The sequence below is a fragment of the Poecilia latipinna genome, unplaced genomic scaffold (assembly GCF_001443285.1).
Source record: "Poecilia latipinna isolate Pla-1442-1.1 unplaced genomic scaffold, P_latipinna-1.0 Scaffold69, whole genome shotgun sequence".
In the NCBI taxonomy this organism is placed as follows: Eukaryota; Metazoa; Chordata; class Actinopteri; order Cyprinodontiformes; family Poeciliidae; genus Poecilia; species Poecilia latipinna.
Window position 1 is genome coordinate 264,729 of NW_015112685.1, and position 21,063 is coordinate 285,791.

Below are 21,063 nucleotides of genomic sequence, written 5' to 3' on the forward strand. Positions count from 1 at the left end.
GTATATATATATATATATATATATATATATATATATATATATATATACCGGTAAAACAAGGTCAAAATGAAAACATAAAGAAAACATGTGACTGTTATGGTACATTTTACCATCCATTATGGTAAAAATGGATAGACATGCATTTTCAAACTGCTAGTGTTCTGCTGGGTACCCTCTTTAGGAGATCAATCTATGCCGTCCCTACTACCAGTTCATACCCATATACTCAAAAACATATATGAATATCAAATTATTTCAAATTATTTATTTTGATTAATTGCAGAGATTAAAAAAAATATATAAAATTAACAGAAATCCTGCAGTAATTTATTTGTGTACAACACTGAGCACCCTGTTTCCATTAACTGTGCTCCTGATCATTGTTTGGGCCAGCTGACTCACTTGTGAAATATGTGAGATTTTGACCCCTGAGTAAACCGCGTTGCAATTCAGCAGGCTGTGAGTAGCATGGGGAAAATCACTTTAAAATCATCAATTGTCAAAGCAGGTACAAAAATAAAAACGCAGGAAGTGGATAAGGGGTGAAATTACTCCTGGTGGAAACATCGCATTACCCTTGGAATGGATTGGCTTACGGACCATACTGCAAGCACACAGAATGCACAGCAGCTTTCTTCTGCAGAGGAACACGTTTTACTGAGCTTAAGGCTCACATTTCCCTTTTTATAGACATAGCTTAAGAACAGAAAGTAAGGCTAATAATCTCTATAGTTCTACAGGATGTAAAAATATTAATGTGTCAAAAGGGAATTTCAAGATTGCATTTGCAGTTATGCACATTAAAACACACACAACACACAGAACAACCTTAGAGGCTTCGGAGATTATTGAAGATGCAGACGACGTTGAGAAGAAACTTTCACTGCAATATCAGAGTGTGCAGTGTTGCAAACACAAATATTACTGGTTGGCTGTAATATGTTAAGACCACGCAATAACACTGCACACCAACAATACATTGGGTCTCTTAATTGGAGCTGGCATAATATTTATGATGCACTTGGCTTAGATCTATTCTACAAAGTTGCAAAAAGCTTGATGGTTGAGGAAAACCAAAGGAACAGGTTGAAAATGTTGGTGAAATGAAACAATAATATTGAAATTTGAAGTTTTTTGACCCTAATTTATATCAATGATAAATTACAAACAGACTATTATTCCTAATTATGTGACTTCTGAAGACAGCTATACTGGATTTATCTAGGGGCAGCAGATTAAACCGGCATACCTTTGAGAATGATATGTTCCCTTAAAACCATGTATTCTATTTCAACAATTATGCACTAATTTGAGTCAATCCCATACAATGCATATAAATTAACAATCTAATTATAATTGCAGACAAAATATTGTCATCTAGTTAACATCTTTCTGAAACTTTCTTTTTTGTAGTTACTGACTGACATTGTGGCAGACGTTTTCAATGCGCCGTTGTTCAAGTCTGCACAGTTTCACCATTCACAGTAGCATTTGCAATATTTTGCAATTCAAGACCAGACGGTCAGTGTGGCCTAAAAAGAAAACAACAAACTTCTGCAGACAGACTACCTGGATGCAGCCAACAATTTGAATTATTGTCGTGTGGGAAGTGATTACAGCATGATGCCCTTTGGCTCGTTCTCTAAGGTCACGTCGCAGTTAATTTTCCGGGAAAGACAAAGCAGCGAGATCGTTACAGTCGATATAACAGTGGATATAAAAATATACTGGGGTTCTCATAAAATGGTTTCATTACGGTCCAAACTCTGGCCTTACCACATCCAAACATATATGCTATCCAATCAAAGCACAAGCAGATGTTACAGAGCTCTGATTTAAATAGACGGGGCTGCGGGAATCATTTGTTACGATCTAAATTGATTTGCATAAAAAAACTGTTCTACTGCGCACCCTCTACTGACTTGTCACCATAGTACACATACATAAACTATTTTGTTAACTGCTGCAGAGGGTAAAGGTCAAAAGTTAAAGCAGTTTCAAGGGTGAGAAAGTCTGAAGCTCCGACCCACCAGGCAGATCAGCGACTGAAGCACAGCAGACGTTTCCACTCCGCATCCAAACTGCAAAGTCAACAAGAGCCGTTTCAGCCATGACGTAATAGAGACAAGATTGGGAAACGAGATGTTGGGAGGGGGAAAAAAAAAAAAAAACCTAAGGGGCTAAACTGACAAACTGTTGCGAGTCACCCAGACAGCTCCATCAAGTCACATACACAGATGCAGAACAGCACAAACAGAAATGTTTGGGTAAGCTGGCGTGACGTGGCGCATGGCATGTCCGGAGGACTCCGACTCGGGGCCGGCCCCTGCTTAAGTTGTTTTCCTGGAAGAGTTCGAGATGACATGGAGCTTTGAGGAATGCACGGAGCAGCAAGGCAGCCACCAGGACATTCTCGAGGGGAGCCACATGTGTGCATGCACACATCTGTCTGTGTTCAGAATAAGACCAGCTGCTTTCCAAAATATTATATTAGAACACCATAAAATTTACTGATGGCCTCCTAAAACCACATTACACAGAATGCACTTAAAACTAAGTGCAACGTTGAAACACTTGAAATATCCCATCTTTTCTGTTCTGCAAACTTTTTTGACACAGAAAGCAGCTTCAAAGCCGTTCGCAGCAACTGCTTTCCTGTGATACTGATAGCGACTTCAGCTCCACCAAGCCAATGCGTCAAAATGACGCACCCTTGTTTTGAAATTAAAGACACAATGAACTCAGGCTTTCTTGCAAGATATCCGTTTATCGTCACACAAGAATTGTTAGAGAGACACAGACAGAGGGAGAGGCTTATTACTAAACATGAATGGGTCAGTTATCAGCATTGAGACAGACTCTACAGGGAACTGCATCTGTTCCCTATAGTCAATAGAGCAAGTATACAGCTATGCCCCTCAGCGCATTGGCATTGAGTGGTAGTGTCAACGCAGACTGCCACTCAACTGCTTAACAGACGGCTACTACACTTTGAAAAAAGTCTATAAATACTTTCTTTAGCACAAAAAAAAAGAATAAATATTTTGTGCTAACTGGTAAAAACATGATGATGACAGCAGCACCATGCTGTTACGGTTATTAAAGTTACTTTAAGGGAAGCACTAGAAAGTAGGGATGCACAATATTGGATATTTGGTCGATATTCGATTTGCCGATAAACTAAAACTCATTTGGCCGATAATAGATAGCAATACTGGTATTTATCCAAAGCTTGTAGAATCAACTGCTGGTGAGGTTTTTATTTATTTATTTTTTTCCTCCACGGTTAGCCGCTCTCTCGTTTTCCCTTTTGGCCACCATGACCTCATCGTAATGGTCAGAATGGTGGTTCTTGAGATGGTTAATTAGGTTTGAAGTGTCGTGGGACTTCGCTGTCGCTCCTCCTCGCATCACTGATGCTGAGCAGTCACCACAAATAGCAATTTTGCTATCAGTTTCCGACACTTTAAAAAACTTCCACACCGTTGACATTTTCACTTGGTCCTGCTCTAGCGCCGTGATCAGACCAGATAGACGCCCGTGACGTCATGCAGGCATCATTGTCGCTGGTTTTCCATGTAAAAACAACACCTTTCATGTCGGTGAGTTATTTTGACGCAAGGGCCGCTGTCCAATATTAAATTTTACAGCTAATATCGGCCGTTACCCATACCATGCCAAAAATATCATGCATCCCTACTAGAAAGCCATGTATATTATGAAGATTGACTGTAGGCCAGCTACCTGAGTAAATAGAGTAATTAACCAGCTAATATCATGCTATTACTTTTGTGTTACTATATAGTAGATTGACAAAAAGTATATTTCGCAAAATACGCCCTTGAAAACTACTACTTCTAAACTTAGCAGGCATTTACTCTGTTTTTTTAATATGGCATAGATAATAATGACTGTATGCAGTACTAAATCATAAACCTGCAATATTATGTCAGAATATTTCAATGATGGAACTGACTGTGATTAACCCAGGCGTTACTCACATTTTCTTGTTACATCAACACACTGTCTCTACCACCATCCTTGGACTTTAGCATCTTAGTCAGCACAATCTACATGAGAAGTGAGTCTTAAAGACAATGGCGGTCAATGCATGCGGTCAGTTTATAAGGAAGCAGAGTTTGAATACATGACCTCTGAAGTTTTACAGTCTATAATATGTTTGTTGCCTTTAAGCCGTCTATGCAATACAGTTTATATCACTTATTGTGATAAATTTCTTATCATGATAAGTATTTTGACTTATCATCATCACAATAATTTCCAACTGATGATGTTTAAAAAAAACCTAATCTGTTCATATTGTCAAAATTATTATTTGTACTGTTTACTCCACTGTTTGTTCAATGAGAGTGTAAAATTAATATCGATAAATTTAAAAATATGATTTAATACAGTTACAGTGTGAAGTCTGGTGATACAAATCACACTTTTTATGTTACTGATGTCCTAATGAAGCGTATTACAAATGAATATTTTTCAGGAGAGGTATTTGTGTTTGTGGGGCTATGATAGCTGTGCCATTCAGTCACAGCCGCCTCAGAAAAAATAATAGTTCTTATCAATACATTTATTATTATCACAATAGTACAACAAAATATTGTGATAAAACCTTAAGTCCATATCGTCCACCAATACTGTGCATTGCAATATTACATATGCACCATATGAAGATGACAGTGCAGAAATGGGAATGATTACTGTTTTTGCCTTAAATACGCCTTTGAAATCATGTTGTGGATTTCTGTTTTAGATTTTGACATAAATGCCGAGGTTTGTACTAAAGGCTATAAAACAGTGTCGCTCTAAAACTAACCCAGGCCAAACGCTAAGAGAACCTTACATTATTCCTGGCAGCTCAGCAGGGATCAGTTACGTTTTAAGCAACCATGATGAATGGAGGCACTAACAATAAAGAAAGACTAAAACATGAAAACCTTGAGATGAGCCCAGTCTGTTTCATCAGCTGTTCGCAAAAGCAGACTCTTCTGCTGGGAAGCAAGTAAACTGAATGTTCAGGTCAACTTCAGTTTAGTCTACAGACACACATGGAAGCAAACAGGAACTGGTGTGGCGACACCTTGTGGTCAGAGCACGTAAGTTCGGCTACAACTTTCATGACTGAACAGGGAAACTCTTTTTTAACTTGTTTAAATTTAGGGCCTCATCCACCGACAAATTACAAAAACAAAAAACAAAAAACAAATCTATAATTTACTTTCCTTTTCAGCTTCTTTATGTATTGGCGTTAAAGTCACGAAGCAATAATTGGAAACATTAATTGCCTTGCGTTAATTGCTTTGATTGATTCTTCCAAATAGTGCACAAGAAATTTAATTTTGTGCCACATGGTATCCAGAAAAACCAACATGTCCGCCACTACAACCATACTTGCCTATCAATTAAGTATCTGAAAGATTCGGGTAGTTGCTACTTTGTTACAAATATTTAAGGAAGGACATTTTAACTTCGCTGGAGTTCTTTTTTATTATTATTAATATTCATTTACCTAACAACATGATTTCCAGCTTCTTACGGTCCACGCGGAACCTCTCCTCGGTCCACTCCGGGTCTGGTAGCGGATGGGGCCCGCTGAGGTCCTCCTCTGATCCGGGGAGAGGGGAGTCGGTGCTGCGCTCGCTGTTTGAGCCCTGGTCCGACTGCTGCTGCTGCAAGTATCCGCTCAGAGTGTCGCACTGGGCAGCCATGGCGCCGCACGGTAACTTTCTCCAGGGGCCACAGCGACTTGACTATTAAAGCTAGAGTTAAATAAATAATAAAAAAAGACAATAATAAAAAAAATAAAAAACGTCTGTTAACTTAAAAAAAAAATCCGTCACTTCGAGGCGTCGTGCGTGCTCATTGTAGGGCAGTCGAAGTTTTTATTATTATATATATTTTTTATATTTTTTCCTCCGCGGTTACTTCAAGCCCAGTCGTTTTTCCCCCCATTGGACAGACTCCTAAAAGTAGGCAGCAGCAGCAGCAGCAGCAGCAGCTCAGAGATCCGTTCGCTGTTGTTCGTCTGTCTGCAGAGTTAACGGAGCCTCTACCAGCACACATACCAAGCAGCTCCTCGGGAAAGTTTCACGTGTCAGACTCCTCCCAGAAAGTTTTAGAACATCCCCCCCGGGTTCCTGCGAAGATCTCCCAACTTTTACTGGTTCCGAGAAAGGTTCTGGATTTCATTTGTTGTTTCTGGTTGAGCAACTTCATGCATCACTTGAAAGAAGCGGCTACAGCCACTTTCACACCTCAAAACGTGCATTCAAAAGTTTTTTTTTTATAGTAATAAAAGAAAACACGAAGCCGTCTTGAATCCCGCAGGGAACCAATGCGTGGACGGAACCAAAGAGGCATTTAGAGCAGGCCATCTTTGAAATTAGATGCTACATATCACTGGCCACTTTATTAGGAACACCCTGCATGTACTAGATTCTACCCAAGTGAGTCTTACGCAGTTCCTACTGATGCGCTGCTGATCCCCCTTTCCCACCACCTTCCAAAGCTATACTGTATTGGACTGAGATCTGGCGTCCAGAAGAGGGGTATCGGTGTCCAATGAACTCCTCGTCATGTTCAAGGATGCAGGTTTAGAGGATGTCAGCTTAGAGTACATTTCCTGCAGAACATAGCCATCAGAAGACGGGTATGTGATCATACCCGTCTTCTAAGGTACTTCCGTCTTAAGGTGGAAGTACCTTAGTACTTCCACCTTAAGTACCTTAGTACTTAAGGTGGAAGTGGTGTTTCAGCAATGTACAGTTGGATGGAAAGAGCGCAAAGCGTGCCAAGAAAATATCCCCCATGGCATTACACTACCACCACCAGTTTCAACCATTGATAAAAACAGGATGAATCTATTCTTTCATGTTGTCAACACAAAATCCTGATCCTGAATATCGGTGCTCGAATTGAGACTCATTAGACCAGACAACATTTTGCCAGTTCTAGTGAACTTGTGTAAGTTTTACTGCCAAATTTCTTTTTCTGTTAGCCAACATGAATGTTATAGTCTGCTGCTGTTTCCCCATCTACTTCAAGGTCAACATGTTGCACATTCAAGAGATGGTATTCTGCATACCCTGATCATAAGTTGGTTATTTTAGCTATTGTTGTTTTTCTCTATTGTCCATTCTGGCTAATTTCCTCAATCATCAAGAAGGAAATTCTTCCAAACAACTAGACGTCTTCCTGGACCACTCAGTAAACCAAAGAGATGGCTGTGCATTAAATCCCAGAACATTGGCAATTTATGCAATATTCTAACTACTCCATCTGGCAACAATCACCACATCACATTCAAAAGTCACTTAAATGACTATTTTTCCTCAATGCAAGCCATTTTCACCACATCTACTTGTCTAATTTCACTGAGCGAGTTGCTGCCATGTGCATGGCTGATTTGCTATTTGCTTTAACAAGCAACTTAACAGATGTGCCTAATAAAGTAGCCAATGAGTGTACATAAGGTGTGATTCTGACTCAGCAAGTAAGTCTTTGTGACCTATAATCTTTGTGACAGCCATAATCTGATTGCTAGACTTTTTCTTAATCCAATTAGCATGTTGCAGAGAAATCACATGCCATTTGTTGCCACCAGCAAGTTTCTTCCAGATATTGTACCTGTCCTTCTAGAAGTGCTAAAACTTATTTTTAAATTGGTTGGCTTTTAAGTACAGCACATCCACTTTCAAGAAGATTGATGTCAGGCTATCCTGAACTACAAGCACTCTAATATTGTGGATCATTTTCCTTCTTGTCCACCCAACCTGTATAAAAGTTTCAACAATTTACTTGTTGATTTGATTTTAAGAATTTGAAGGTAGTCCTACTTCCTTATTGTACAGCACCCCTTGCAGCAAAAAGGGGTGCTGTACCATGGTAACCATGGTTACCATGGTGCCACCAGCACCGAACATTGTTACAATGTTCTTAGGTTTGAGTTTCATCATGGTCCTTCTAAACGTACCTTTTGTTGTTCAAACCTAATAGTTTAATCTTTGTTTTGTTCCAGCATTAAACTTTTTTCCAGAAGGTATCTGGGTTGGCCATATTGGCAACATCAGTTTTGAGGTAGAGACTTCTCGATTGCCATGGCCTGAGAGAAAACCGATGTTCTCAATGTCCAATGTTGAATAGTTACACTAGTGTCAGGCGTCAGGCTTGTTGTTTCCTAAACATCCTAAATTATTTATTTTCATCTCAAGGTAAAAGTTTGGGCCAGCAGGTTGAAACCTGGACACAATTGAGGGTTCCAGTAGGATAAAGATTTCAAACACACATCAAAACTGGTTTTAGAGGATGAAACAGGTGAACGGTGAGTTTCTGGTATGACCCAGAAACTTTTGAAAGTTTACTCACTACAGTTTAGATAAACTCGACTAATCCTGATAGACAAATATCCAGTCCAAATCATGCCAAGATCTTTTTGCCTTAAGTGTATAGTTTCTGCCACTTGCTATGGGATATTTACTTAAATAATAATGGGGTGAGCTAGACAGTGAGGGAGTTGGGAGCACTGTTGCCTTGTAACAACAAGGTCCTGGGTCTGAATCCTGGCCCGTGGTCTTTCTACATGGAGTTTGCATGTTCTCCCTGTGCATCCGGGTACTCTGACTTCCAACAGGACTGTTGGGTTGATTGGTCTGTCTAAACTCTCCTTAGGTGTGAATGTGTGCCTGAAAGATTGTTTATCCCATCTGTCTCTGCGTTGCCCTGCGATGGACTGGCCATCTGTCCATTGCAGGATCGCCTAAGTCAATGCCCGTTGACTGCTGTAGATGGGCACCAGCATCCATCATGACCCCAGTAGGAATAAGCATGTAAGATAATAGATGAATGGATAATAATGGGGCTGTATGCATGACTTTGACCTGTGTAGATTAGAGAAAATTCATTGCAAATTTAAGCTCATGCACCCAGTTGTTTGACATATACAAATACATAACCACTGAACTTGTCTGTCGCAACAATGTCTATTGCATAATTACTGCACCATATAAAATAAAATGAACAATTGAAATAATGAATGCTTGATTATATAGCAAAATAATCTTTTGCCATAATAAATCACCTAAAATGGTTTCCCCCTAGCAACCAACTACAATCTGATCTCGTGAACTAAATTGGCCTGTTAAAGAATGGCTTTTAAGCTCAACGCAGACTTTATCTGTATCATAAAACCCTCATTTATCTTCATATCCTGCAGGAATTAAATAATAAAAACTGTTAAAACCAGTTTACCTTATGTAAACACTGCAGATTTACTACACAATATGAACAGCTGCATAGAATAAGTACAGACCATAAAATGGCATCATAAATAATGTCTGCATGTTATATGACTAGAACTCAGAATTATTTTGTTGTGACATATGTCATTCCTCGGAATGAAATGTATTTTATGCTAAGTATAGCAAGATAAAAATTAAATGTTTTGCAAACTGCAAAAATGTAACTGTAAAACATAAAAAAACAATCAACTGGGAAAGCATGTTTGCATCCCTTCACATAAATAACCACTAATAGACATTTTAAAAGAAAACTGGAACATCTTCATTAATCTGTATTTGCTAATTGTACAAGAACATTGGAACAGCTGTTGGAGAAGATAATTCAATTTTAATTTATAGAACATCCTTTCTATTTTTATTTCATCACTCCAGCAAAACACAGTAATAACCACAGTCCACATAATTAGGCATTTGGCAAATAGACTGAAATAAAATAAAACAAATCATGTGGAGGGGAACAGATAACGCCTCATTAAAAACGGCTTGGTTAGTATAAAGTGAGGTGTGCCACCTAGTGGTCATGGAAACTATAAAACAGACAATAACGGGGTTGAATAGTCCTCTTACAACACATTGAATGAGGGTTGCTTTATAAAAAAAAAGTAAATGGAATTCATATTCTGCTAAATATCTTTATTTCAAGATAATGAAAAATATAAATACAAATCTGTTCAAAGAAACATACAGTCGCTCCACTGCAACACTTCAAATAAAATATTCAGAATAATAATCCCAATAATGCCAAAATAGTAAAACGGGTAAGTCAAGTAAAACCTCAGTAGAGAAAGTGCATTAAGCAGATTAAACACCTCAGTTACAACCAGTGTGGAGAAAGCACTTGAACAGTACTGTCATCTGTTGAGACGTTCTGGCAGAAGTTGTTGCTTTATATTTTTCCGTCACATTGCATACCTCTGGGTCCATTCTCTAGCTAGTTTGTTATACCTAAAGAAGACAAATAAAGATATAATTAGAAAGAAAAAGAAAAAAGATTTGTCAGATAATAAATACAAAGTTACTTACTTTTGTCTATCTGTCTTGTAGATCTGTGCAATCTCAGGGACGAGCGGGTCATCGGGATTTGGGTCACAAAGAAGGGAGCAGATGGACAACAAAACTAAAAAAATAAAATAAAAAGAACAAAAATCTGTGTAAAAGAAATGCCTTTTTGTTTGAATTTGCTTTACACTTCCTGCTTAGATCTTTCTAGGAGCCATCTATCGAGGAAAAGAAAACAAATAAGCAAAAAAAAGGGAGATTTTCTTATTGTATGTATGCTCCATCTCTCTCCTGCCTCTTGTGCACTCCACACAGATATCCACTACGTACATCCTCACCTTTCTGCCTTTCTGATGTATACCACACACAACCTCAACTCAAACATCACATTCTTCTCTAATGCCTAATGACATTCTTCTCAGGTTAAAATGCAGTTTAAAGCGGCCAGCTTTCCGAGACGCAAACCAGACAAGAAATTGAAAGTTTCACCTAATTTCTAATTGATTTGGATAATGGTAGCCAGACTCTGGAACCTCTGAAAAATGGTCCTGATGCACCTGAACATCTCTGAACGTGCGCTATTCAGAATAAGACGACATTAAAAGCAACACAAATGTCTTTAAGACATTACATTGACATCCCACAAAAACCCTTTAATTTCCTCATATTTAGACCAAAATGGCATATTTTTGGTAATACGCCATCATACATGGAAAGCTGTACCAGTTTAAACCACAGTGAATCAGTTTATTTAGGTGCTGTTCATTTCATCCGTTTGAATCTTTTAAGCTGTTGCCACTGTGGATTCCACCGTTTTGGATTCACTTTATGTCAGTCATGCAACCAATTCATATTGCAATGAAATGTGCCTATATGGCTAACTATTATCCTATATTTAACAAAAAGCAGCAGGTCACTTAAGAGGTATGATCTGGTTTCATCATAAGTATCTTAATCTGGCATAAGTGTCAACGAGCCCACACTTGTGCCAGAACAAAAAGAAACAAATTACACTGGAATTAGCATGTTAGAAAGATGAGACTTGAGCATTTTCATGGTGAATCGTTTCAATAATTTATGAAAATAGTTAAATACAAGGCGAGATGCAAGGACATGTCAGACTACATCTGACATAAAACTGGTAGTTACTGGCCCCAAAATCGAAGCAAAAGGGATAAAATGAAGGTGCAAATGAAACCGGAGCCATTTATTTCTCACTGCAACAAATTATCTTGGAATGAGTTGTGGTGATGAATTGCCACAAAAGCTCAAATCTCATATATATCCGAAAATTTATATGACGGCCTATTTCCATTGATTGTGATTCTGATCCCGTTTTGGGCCGGGCTGTGACCTTGAACAAACCAAAATGACTCAGCAGAAAGGATATAAGGAGGATATGTACCCTTTTTTCACAAGTTTCGTGCAATCTACTGCAAATATGATAACAGTGACAATAAAAAGACTCAAACACTTCATACTGCTCTAACAATAACATTTTGCAATTTGAAAAAGGGTACTTTGATGATTAAATTAAGCAGCACAACTATGCCACTAAAGACTATATTAAGTCATATTTTTAAATGTAAATGCTGCATTTATTGATAACTTCATGGAAATAATGAAAAAAATAATCAAACCATTTCTCCAGCAATTCAATTATAGAGTCAGTTTCGAGGTAAACCAACAGTTTAATATGATGACACAATTACTAATTTTTATCCCATTTTTCCCAAGGCAACGCTAGATAATACAGTAAATGCCCACCCTTACCATATAATAAATAACAAAGAAAAGAATTACACTGCAGTGCAACAGATGTGGTAACAAGTAAATGAGAGAAATCATCAGTTGTCAAAGCAGGTACACTGTGTCTTCATGTCTTGTACAAACTGAGGCAGGATCAGTATGAAACATGTGACTGATGGCTCATTTTTGTCCTTCATCCAATTTACAATTAAAACTCTATTGTTGTGCATCATTTTGACCCACATCTGGTGCAGTGAAGTCTGTAACGAATTAGCAAAGTACAAAGTTGTGTTACCTTTTGAAATCGTAAGAGCAGGGGACCACTGAGACCTCAAGATGTCAAGGCAAATGCTGCCATTGCTGTTTATGTTTGGGTGATAGATTTTTGTAGTAAAGGCGACCTATGGAGGAAAATAAAGCCCAAAAAAGAAAAAAAGAAATAGCTCTTTTTTACAATGTGGTTGAAGTCCAGCTATACGAGGCTGTAGTTGATGTTTTTAGGTAGCAAGTTCTTATCTGACAAAGATAATGTCTTAAAAGACATTTCTATATTTACCTTTGGTGGTTTAAAGGGATAGTCAGTGGGAAAATGGACAGAAAGGAAAAAAACTCCTCCATGATAAGGGCTGTCATTCTGAAACACAAGAGCAGATTATTGCCAAAGCCTGCCCAATATTTGTGGCTCAACAGCGTCATGGGCTTCAGTGAATAACATTACGGCAGAGTATGCTAGTCTGTGTTCTCCACACACAACAGAAAGAGCTGTAAAGTCAACATAAAACACTATTGTCTAAAGATCTAGAAGCAATTTGGTTTTTAAAAATGCTGCAAGCAAATCCAGAATCCAGCAGAAACGGCTTACCGGTCCTGTAATGGTGGCTTGCCAGTGAAACACTTAAGGAAGCAAAGATAAACAAACATGAGGTTATGCCATTAACACACATAACATCTGAGTCACAACTCAGTCTCAAAGATACAGCACTAATTCAAGGATTAAAAACAGAGAGGAACGAGAACAGATGGTTTCTAAAGATGTCAACAGATGCAGATTCTCACACTTACTGTCTTCCCCTACAGGTCCAGCAGAACATGAAGCTGGAGGGTCTCTCTGCAAGTCATTTAACTCCTGAAAAGAAAACAAAAACTTTATTTTACCCACCTTAACAATATCAATGCTTACACGCATTTACTTTTACTGAAGTGTCAACTAGTGTTAGCAAACAAGCATACAAGGGAGGAAACTATACTACGCTGTGAAAAACCAACTCAAAATGTGTTGTCATTAATGCTTTCATAATGCCGCTTGCTGATGGCACAATCAGCTTCGGCATACAGCGATCACATGCACAAATGTGAGCCTTTTTACAAGTCCAATAAATGGCTTGTGTCCTCATGTCGGTTCACCACACTCTGCAAGTCAGCGACATCAACAGGAAATATGATTGTTTTTAAAGATACAGATTAATCCAAAGTTCGACTGATTCAAAAGCTGATTGCTGAAGCAGCCTGCTAACTGTACCAAGTCGAGAAAACGAGAGTTACAACAAACAGCCACCAGAAACGGCTAACAAACAGATGGCTAACATTACATAGGCGTTTCCGCCGCATAGCTTCATCCTGTCGGGCACATTAAACAAATTAGGAAAGGGCGACAGTTCTCACCTTCTGTATTCTCTTCAAAGCCATGCTAAGTCTTTGTGAGTGGGTTATGAGAAGCTACGGTCTGAACTCTGACAGCTGTCACCCACGACAAGGCTCACTTTATGCCGACTCGTTGCTTGTTTTGAAAAACTGATTAGTTCTTTTGTTTCCGCGTTTTTGTTCGACGACGAAGAATGGGCAGCTGGATTATGGGAAATGGAGTCTTTGACCCAGTTTCAAAAAACGCAACAGCCCACCTCAATAATCTTCGTCAAAATTAAGATGAACTACTGAAAGCTTAGGCAAACGCAGTATTGCTATAATACTCTCAACAATATTTAATTAAAACCTTATTTGGAAAAATGCGCATTGCTTCCACCCTACTAAAGCAAAAGTACAGCTTTTCAGTTCCTCAAAATAGAACAAAAAATGCTATTTTGCTCAGTTACAATTCAAAAACAGTTCATTATTCCCAAAGAAAATTAAAGGTACCAAGTGCAAGTCTATGCTGTTAAAGGATGCATTAAATAAAATGTTGTTTGGGTTAGTATTTGTTTTAGTTTGTCTGATATGCATGTAATTTTAGGAACCACCAGTGGTTGAATCTATGAACTTGGTGTGAGTAGTTGGCTGGATTAAATAACTAACAGAATTAAAATATGGTTCTGTTGAAACATTAAAACTCAGTGAGAGTCAAAGAGGTAAATATTTCTTTTTAAACTGTTTCATGAGAAATTGGGCATAATAAAGTCCTGTACTTTCTTGTTGTTGTTGTAGTTTTAAAGCTTTACATTTATTGTATTTACTTTAAGAATTAATCTATCCTAATGATAAAATATAATTAGTGTTGCTTACAAACAATTGTTGAGGAAATGAATAACGGAAATATAGATCTTAAGCATTTGGATAAAGAGAAAGTTTTACATAAGTCATGTTTCTATAAGTCATTCAAAGCCACAATTTGTCATATGAAATGACAAACTGCTATGAAATGACAAATGGCTGTGCATCCAGTCAGATGTCAAATGTGCACATCATTATGTTGTTTTCAGAAAACAATATAGCTATAAATTAATGTGAAGTACGATGAAATGGCACAGAAATATATTAGACTATTCACCAACATAAACATGCCATTTGTAAAATAAACAAATTAAAAGAGAGACAAAAATGAAGGCAGGGCAGAAATGGACAAAAATGAGTGTATTTCAATGAAAAGAATAGAGTTTGGTTGTTTTTTTTCCCCACTCATCAGCAGTTGGCTCATCACGTGTTTAACTTGACACTGAACTCAAACAGTGTTTTGACTCCAGGCCTTTTCAGCTGACTGCCTCCTGAAGACCCAATGAATGCAGTGCATTTATGTCTTTATCAAGCAGATTAAATATTTATTTTGGCTGCAAGCCATTGAGAGATATGGCGTATAAGCTGATGCCAGCACTCTTCAACTAACTGGAAGCAAGAATTAAGATGTAAGCAAAGACCGTATGGCAACATCTTAAAAGGCTTTGTTATGACCAAATGATCTGCAGGGAAAATTAAAGAAGGATGTAGCTTAACTCTACATCTGATTTGATAGACAACAATTCGTAATTGTTACCAATTACAGATAATGAATGATAATTTCAGCACAATAGATTAATATTGGCATTAATTTAAGGACATCCTAGAGATTCAGTTTTATTGTTGAAAAGAGACAAAAAAAAATCTGTGATACATTAATTAAAAAATAAAAATACCAAGACACAGTTCAAGTTTTCTTTTTAACTAAAACCTAGTTGATGTTTGCTGCAAATCCATTTAAAAATACTATATCCAAATAAAATACAATGAAACCCTGTTATATGCGCTAAAGGACTTTGTGTCAACTTTGTGGTTGTTTTCTGTATTATTTCTCTTTTGAGTTGTAGTTCCCCTTTTATTTTATGCATTTTATTTGGGCAATTTGGTATCTATACTTGTGCAGTGTCTTCCATAAATTCATTGTTATTCAAGTAACATCTGTTCCTGGATTTCTTTATTATTTTGCACATCTTTTAGATCACCCTGTAGAGCATATGGATCTTCAAATCCAAGCCTGGAAGGCCAGTGAGCTGCAACTTATAGATGCGTCTTCGCTTCTAAAAGTGTCTGCATTAGGTGTCATTATTTGACACCTCAGTCAAATAATGAGGCCATTAGCAGGACTCTGGAGAACTTAACTGTAATTCAACCATTTGATTTCAGGGACACACCCAAAAGTTACATGACACTGACACTCGAGGCCTGAATTTGGGAACTCCTGCTGTAAAGCCTCTTCTCTGGACCTAGTCACCACCACCGCCTTAACACTGTTCTTAACACTGTCCTTCAGAGTCTTTTTGATAGTCACTGGACCGTCCGTCCATTCATTTTTTTAATCTTTGTGTGACCCTACAAGCCCTGATGTTGCTGTTACACCTGAATTTCCCCAAAGTTATTCTATTCTATTCTATTCTATTCTATTCTATTCTATTCTATTCTATTCTATTCTATTCTATTCTATTCTAGCCCTGTCGGTGACCATAGCTGCCTCTGAGTTAACTCTGTACCTCCTTCGTTTGGCTTCCAGGTTTTCTGCATGAACTGCATCCTGGTCACCTCCCTTGGCTCTTTTGCATCATTTTATTCCCCCACCAGTTTGGGTCCTGATTGCTTTTTGATTCTCTCATCGGAGAGCCTGCATAGGTGCATGAAGCTGGCATTGAGGGACTGTGTCTTAAAGTTGTGGTTTTGTTCTGTATTTTTTGGCGGGAGTTTATGCGTAGGTTTGGGTTCTTGTTCAAGTTGTTGTTTCTGCTTTGTTTTAATCATTGCCTATTTCTCGTGATTAACAATTTTTCCACCCAACTCCCTCATCTTTTGCTCCCCCACAGCCTTTACCTCATCAGTTAATCAGAGTCTTCTGTTTTAATCCTGAAAAATTCCTCCAGGTTCATTTAGCCCATATCAGATCCCCCTGTGTTCCTCTCGCTTAGTGCTTAATTTTCCTTGCCGTTTTTGAATAGGACAACAGTTGTTGCTCTTATGCATTCTTCTTCACGTTCAGTTTGGATTCTGCTCTCATACAGTTCTTCGCTTTCACCATGAACCTGCCTGCCTCCTGCCATTACACACCAAAATCCCGCTGTAGAACATGAACCTGTGCATCTCGCCTTTCTGTGACTAATGTGAATGAAACAGGTAGAAGTCGGATCAATGCATTGGTAGAAATAATCAATATGAAGCAAAGATAAGGAGAGATTTTCACCCTTGCAGATTAACTTTAGCATACTGTTTAGCGTGCGTTGTTCAGTATTTACCTGTTTTCAATTTTAGGACAGCATATTTATGATGTTGAGGCTAACAGTATAATTGGACATCTTTCAGGGAGAGTGAATGGCATGTTTGGTCAACTGAGTGAAGAGGATGAATCTTGAAAGGGCAAAAGAGGACATCAGTGTTAGATAATACAGGGACATAAAACACATAGGGGGAAGGGGCACATCTGTCGCCTTTCATGCCTGGACTGTTGGATACTTCAAAGCCAAACACAGCAACAAAATCGAGAAGTATTTATATCCATTTATCTCAGTGGATACCAAAAATCTTTCTAATTAATCACGGTTTCTTACTCTCCATTCAGTGTCTGACTAGATCTCATCATAAGACTGCAAAGTATAGGAGTCTAGAGTCACATAAGTACTTTGTCAGTGAAACTTATGTATTCGTCTTCTTCTTCTTATTATTAGTATTATTTTATGTCTGTGAGGCCACCATGCATCTTTTTTATTTTGTTTCAACTGAGTTTTTAATCCTTGTACATTTAAAATTAGCAATTTATCTTTCCTAGGTTTTAGGTCCTGAAAACAACTCAGCATGATAATATTATCAGAGGATGAAAAGTTATTTTGGCTCCATAATATTTTAATAATCCTGTGTACAAACATTTCATGAAAAAAACCCCCCTCTTACCTTTATAAGACAGTTAAATTCAAGTTCTTTATTCAGCACCAATTCATGATAAGTGTCATCTCAAGGCACTTTGCAAAACAAAACAGTCCAAATTATGCATTGAATTAATATTAAATATTCAAATCAGCGAAAGCACACAGACAGAATAAAATTCAATTGCACGCTTTTCAGTTTGATCCTTCTTATGACAAAGTGCAGTGAGGTTCTGTTCTTTTTTCTTTCTTTCTTTTTTTTAAAAAAAACCAATTGAGGGGAAACAAACATTTCCCTCTAAGGAAACCCAACCAACATCAAATCATTGATTTTGCAGCAGTGTTTTGTCCACACACAGACAACAGACAGCTTAGCAAAGAATCAATTTTAAATTGGATCTTTAGAGTCTGTTGGTAGCAGCCTGGAATTTATTTACTTGGATCTAAAAAGAAGACTAACAATCCCACAAGATGACAGACCTAACATTAAACTATCAGCTTTCCATATTTGAAGACTTGGTTATTTTTTGGAAAAAAATGGGTAAAAACCTAAGACATCTCCAAATTTTCATTATGCTTTTTGTCAGTTGTACATACAGTTTGGATTTACCTGAACCATTTTAGCACATGTATAAGTTTTGATCAGAAGCGTTCCATTTTAACATTTATTGTCCTGCTGGAAGGTAAAAATCTCAAGACTTTTGCAGTCTCATTTCGTCTAGGCTTGCCCTGTATCTATCTACCTACTTTGAGCTATCTATAAAATATGGCCAGCCTCTTTGTCCATGCTGTTAAAAGACATTCCCACAGCATGGTCCTGCCACCACCGTGGGATGAAGGTGATTCAATGATAATGCAAAGACCAAAAATTAAGTCTTTCACATATTCCTGTGCACCTTCTTCCTCTACATGGCTTTAGGCAAACCTTAAATTGATTTTTTTAATGCCCTTCTTCTTACCACCATAAATAAAGGCCGGCTTTGTGGACTAACCGACTAATATCACTACCGGCTGGGACGTAAATTGCTGCAGCTCCACTATAGTTTCCATGAACCCTTTTAGCCTTCTTTAACATGTTACAAGTAGTCTATTTCTATCGCTAAAGGACCTTTGACTGTCAGCGCTATCACTGCAGTTAATAACAGTCACATTTTGTGCCAGAAAAATAGCCTCACGCCTCCAAAACAGGTTGTAATTTATTCCTCACACGCCATTGGTCACACAGATCGATGCGCGCTCGCGGCGCTCCGCGGCGACGCGCCCGCTCTTCTGAGCATCGTTTCGAGGGGACGAGAGCAGAGCCCGAGCCTGAACTGAACCACACACCGAGCGTCCGCCGAATGTTTGCTTCTTCCCGCTGCCAATGCACACCCCTCACATTCCTATGTCCGCCAGTTGACAGACTGAACTTGAAGGACCAGGCTTCCAACCCTGCCGGGATTCAGGCGTCCTAAAGCGGGCAGCTTGTTTTTCAGGTAAGCCTCTCCCTCTTCTCTCCCCTCTTGTCCTCTCCTTCTGTCTCTTCTCCTTCGGTGATCGTGGTTCCAACTGTATTCACGCGTTGGTCGAGGGGGAGCGGATAATGACGGGACGCGGGTGTTATTTTACGGTTGCTGTCCGTAGTGCTGAAAGGGCATCGACACTTTGTAGTAAAAGCCCAATACGGCACCACTCTATGGCCTCACGGTAAAAAAGCAGGTCGCATGACTTCGCTCTTTGAATGTTACAAGGTGGCTCTTTCTGCAGACTACATCTCACAAGGATACCGTGAGCGTGTCAATGGGAGGGCAGAATAACAACGCTGCAGATGATTTTGCAAAGTCTTACTCATTTTGACAATGGCTGCCCCACTCAAATGGATGTTTCCAAGCTGCGCTGTAGAGTATGATACCTCCTCTAGGGACGGTATGTTTTACTGTTGTTAGGGTCTTTGTCTCACCTTATCGTTCCTCATCTTTCCATTGCAAACATCCAGTCAATGTAATCTCTAATTACAAATGAAATGTTTCTGTTTCAGACTAACGCAGAAAACGAGTCCATATGAAACAGTGGCCGATACAACAATTATTTTAGGGTGAACTTTTGTCCTGCCCACAGAGAACTTTAACCACTGTCTCTATTTACCAAGCAGGGCTTTGTATAAAATCATTTTCTGACACATTTTCTGAAACGGTGTCATTGAAGCATTGTCAGTTTCCAGTATTTATAAGGTATATTATGTTTTATTTAATTGTCTTGAATTCATAATTTCCATATCTCTGTAACTTTATATCCTTTGAAAGAGATGCTGGAAAAAGTCCCAGAGTAATGTACTCATATGTACTATGAAGTAATGCACTGCTGCCTCTTCCCCACCTGTTGTTCTGCACTGCCGTTCAGCTTGCTAATCCAAGGCTTCTGCATATTTCCCTAACACTAAGGGAGTAAAACGGACCAGTTTGCTGAGTTGGGGTTAAAACATAATTTAACTAAGTAAGAGCAACATTTGCAAAAAACTGCAGACTGGCTACCTGAGCAGATAACACAACTAATTAACGATTCATATTAGCTAGAGATGTACCGATCCAATATTTATATCTGGATCAGTCCCGAAAAAAAAGAAAAAAAGAAAAATAGATCAGTTATCGTGACAATGCGCTTGATAAATGTGGACAGATCTATTCCGTCTATTTCTATTCTTTGTGCTCTGAGACAGGTCATGCTATTTCTTTTACATCATGTTTAGAATAACTAATTGCACTTTCTGAACCATTTGAAAAAAGGATTGTTGCTGTTAAGTTTTTGCATGTTTGACCAAGGTAGCCTGTTGTTTTTGTCAATTTCTGTATGATTGGTTTGACATTTGCTGCTATACGAATTGCACTGACCGAACAAATTAAAGTTGTGTTGTTTTTAAATGTTTGACCTAGAGTGTTAAGCTATTGGTATATTTAAGAGTGCTCTAAAAGTGTAGTTATAAAATAAATTTGCCATTTAATACATTTATGTTTTTTTTTCTCTTTCTTTCTTTGTAAGTTCTATTTTTGCCGATGCTGAACCTAAGATACATGTATCAGTATCAAAAGTGAAAAAAGTGGATTGGCACAACTGTGCTTTTTTATTTTTTTTATTTCAGCAACTGTAAAAAGACGTAATGCTTTTCTGTTTTAAATACACGTTCTTATCATGGTATGCGATTTTGTGCAAACACTGTGAAATTGGGGCATTTTTTACCTCCGGTTATCCCACCTCATATCAGCCAGTGCCTAGAACATATGAGTTGCCGATGTCTGAGGGTCTTCACCTTCACAATTCATGTTAAAATGTCAAATGTGTTGAAACATGATCCAGCCCACAAGCATTGTTTATGATTCCCGTCTTGCCAAAGGTAAGCACGAGTCACGTTTGGTCGGCTGCTGCTGCATTGTTTCTCTGAT

General features: G+C 38.3%; 3 protein-coding genes across 4 annotated transcripts in view; 1 reads left to right on the top strand and 2 right to left on the bottom strand.

Annotated features, from left to right (window-relative positions):
- The window catches only part of bicc1a (BicC family RNA binding protein 1a), a 76,185-nt gene extending 70,125 nt beyond the window's left edge, over nucleotides 1-6,060 (bottom strand). The window contains exon 1 of the mRNA XM_015014462.1: nucleotides 5,528-6,060. Within this exon, the coding sequence (XP_014869948.1) occupies nucleotides 5,528-5,726 (199 nt within the window). The 5' untranslated portion in view covers nucleotides 5,727-6,060. The remainder of the gene's footprint in view (nucleotides 1-5,527) is intronic.
- Nucleotides 6,061-9,623: 3,563 nt separating this feature from the next.
- Nucleotides 9,624-13,914, bottom strand: LOC106934511 (ubiquitin-conjugating enzyme E2 D2). The gene is made up of 7 exons (XM_015014475.1): nucleotides 13,725-13,914; nucleotides 13,125-13,188; nucleotides 12,925-12,956; nucleotides 12,619-12,696; nucleotides 12,358-12,463; nucleotides 10,338-10,431; nucleotides 9,624-10,259 (listed from the first exon to the last, which is right to left on the bottom strand). Exons 1-7 carry the CDS (start codon nucleotides 13,746-13,748, stop codon nucleotides 10,214-10,216), a joined length of 444 nt encoding a protein of 147 aa, XP_014869961.1. The 5' UTR covers nucleotides 13,749-13,914; the 3' UTR covers nucleotides 9,624-10,213.
- A 4,985-nt stretch (nucleotides 13,915-18,899) lies between these two features.
- LOC106934516 (regulator of G protein signaling 7) overlaps nucleotides 18,900-21,063 on the top strand; it is a 64,156-nt gene continuing 61,992 nt past the window's right edge. For both annotated transcript variants that reach the window (XM_015014492.1, XM_015014485.1), the window contains exon 1: nucleotides 18,900-19,122. The gene's annotated coding sequence lies outside the window, so the exon portion shown is untranslated. The remainder of the gene's footprint in view (nucleotides 19,123-21,063) is intronic.

What these genes read in the sequence shown, in the direction of transcription:
- LOC106934511 (XM_015014475.1), bottom strand. Translation starts at nt 13,748, where the DNA reads ATGGCTTTGAAGAGAATACAGAAG. An exon ending in CTTTGAAGAGAATACAGAAG is followed by an intron (nt 13,189 to 13,724) that starts GTGAGAACTGTC and finishes TTTTCTTTTCAG; the next exon opens with GAGTTAAATGACTTGCAGAG. An exon ending in AAGCCACCATTACAGGACCG is followed by an intron (nt 12,697 to 12,924) that starts GTAAGCCGTTTC and finishes CTTGTGTTTCAG; the next exon opens with AATGACAGCCCTTATCATGG.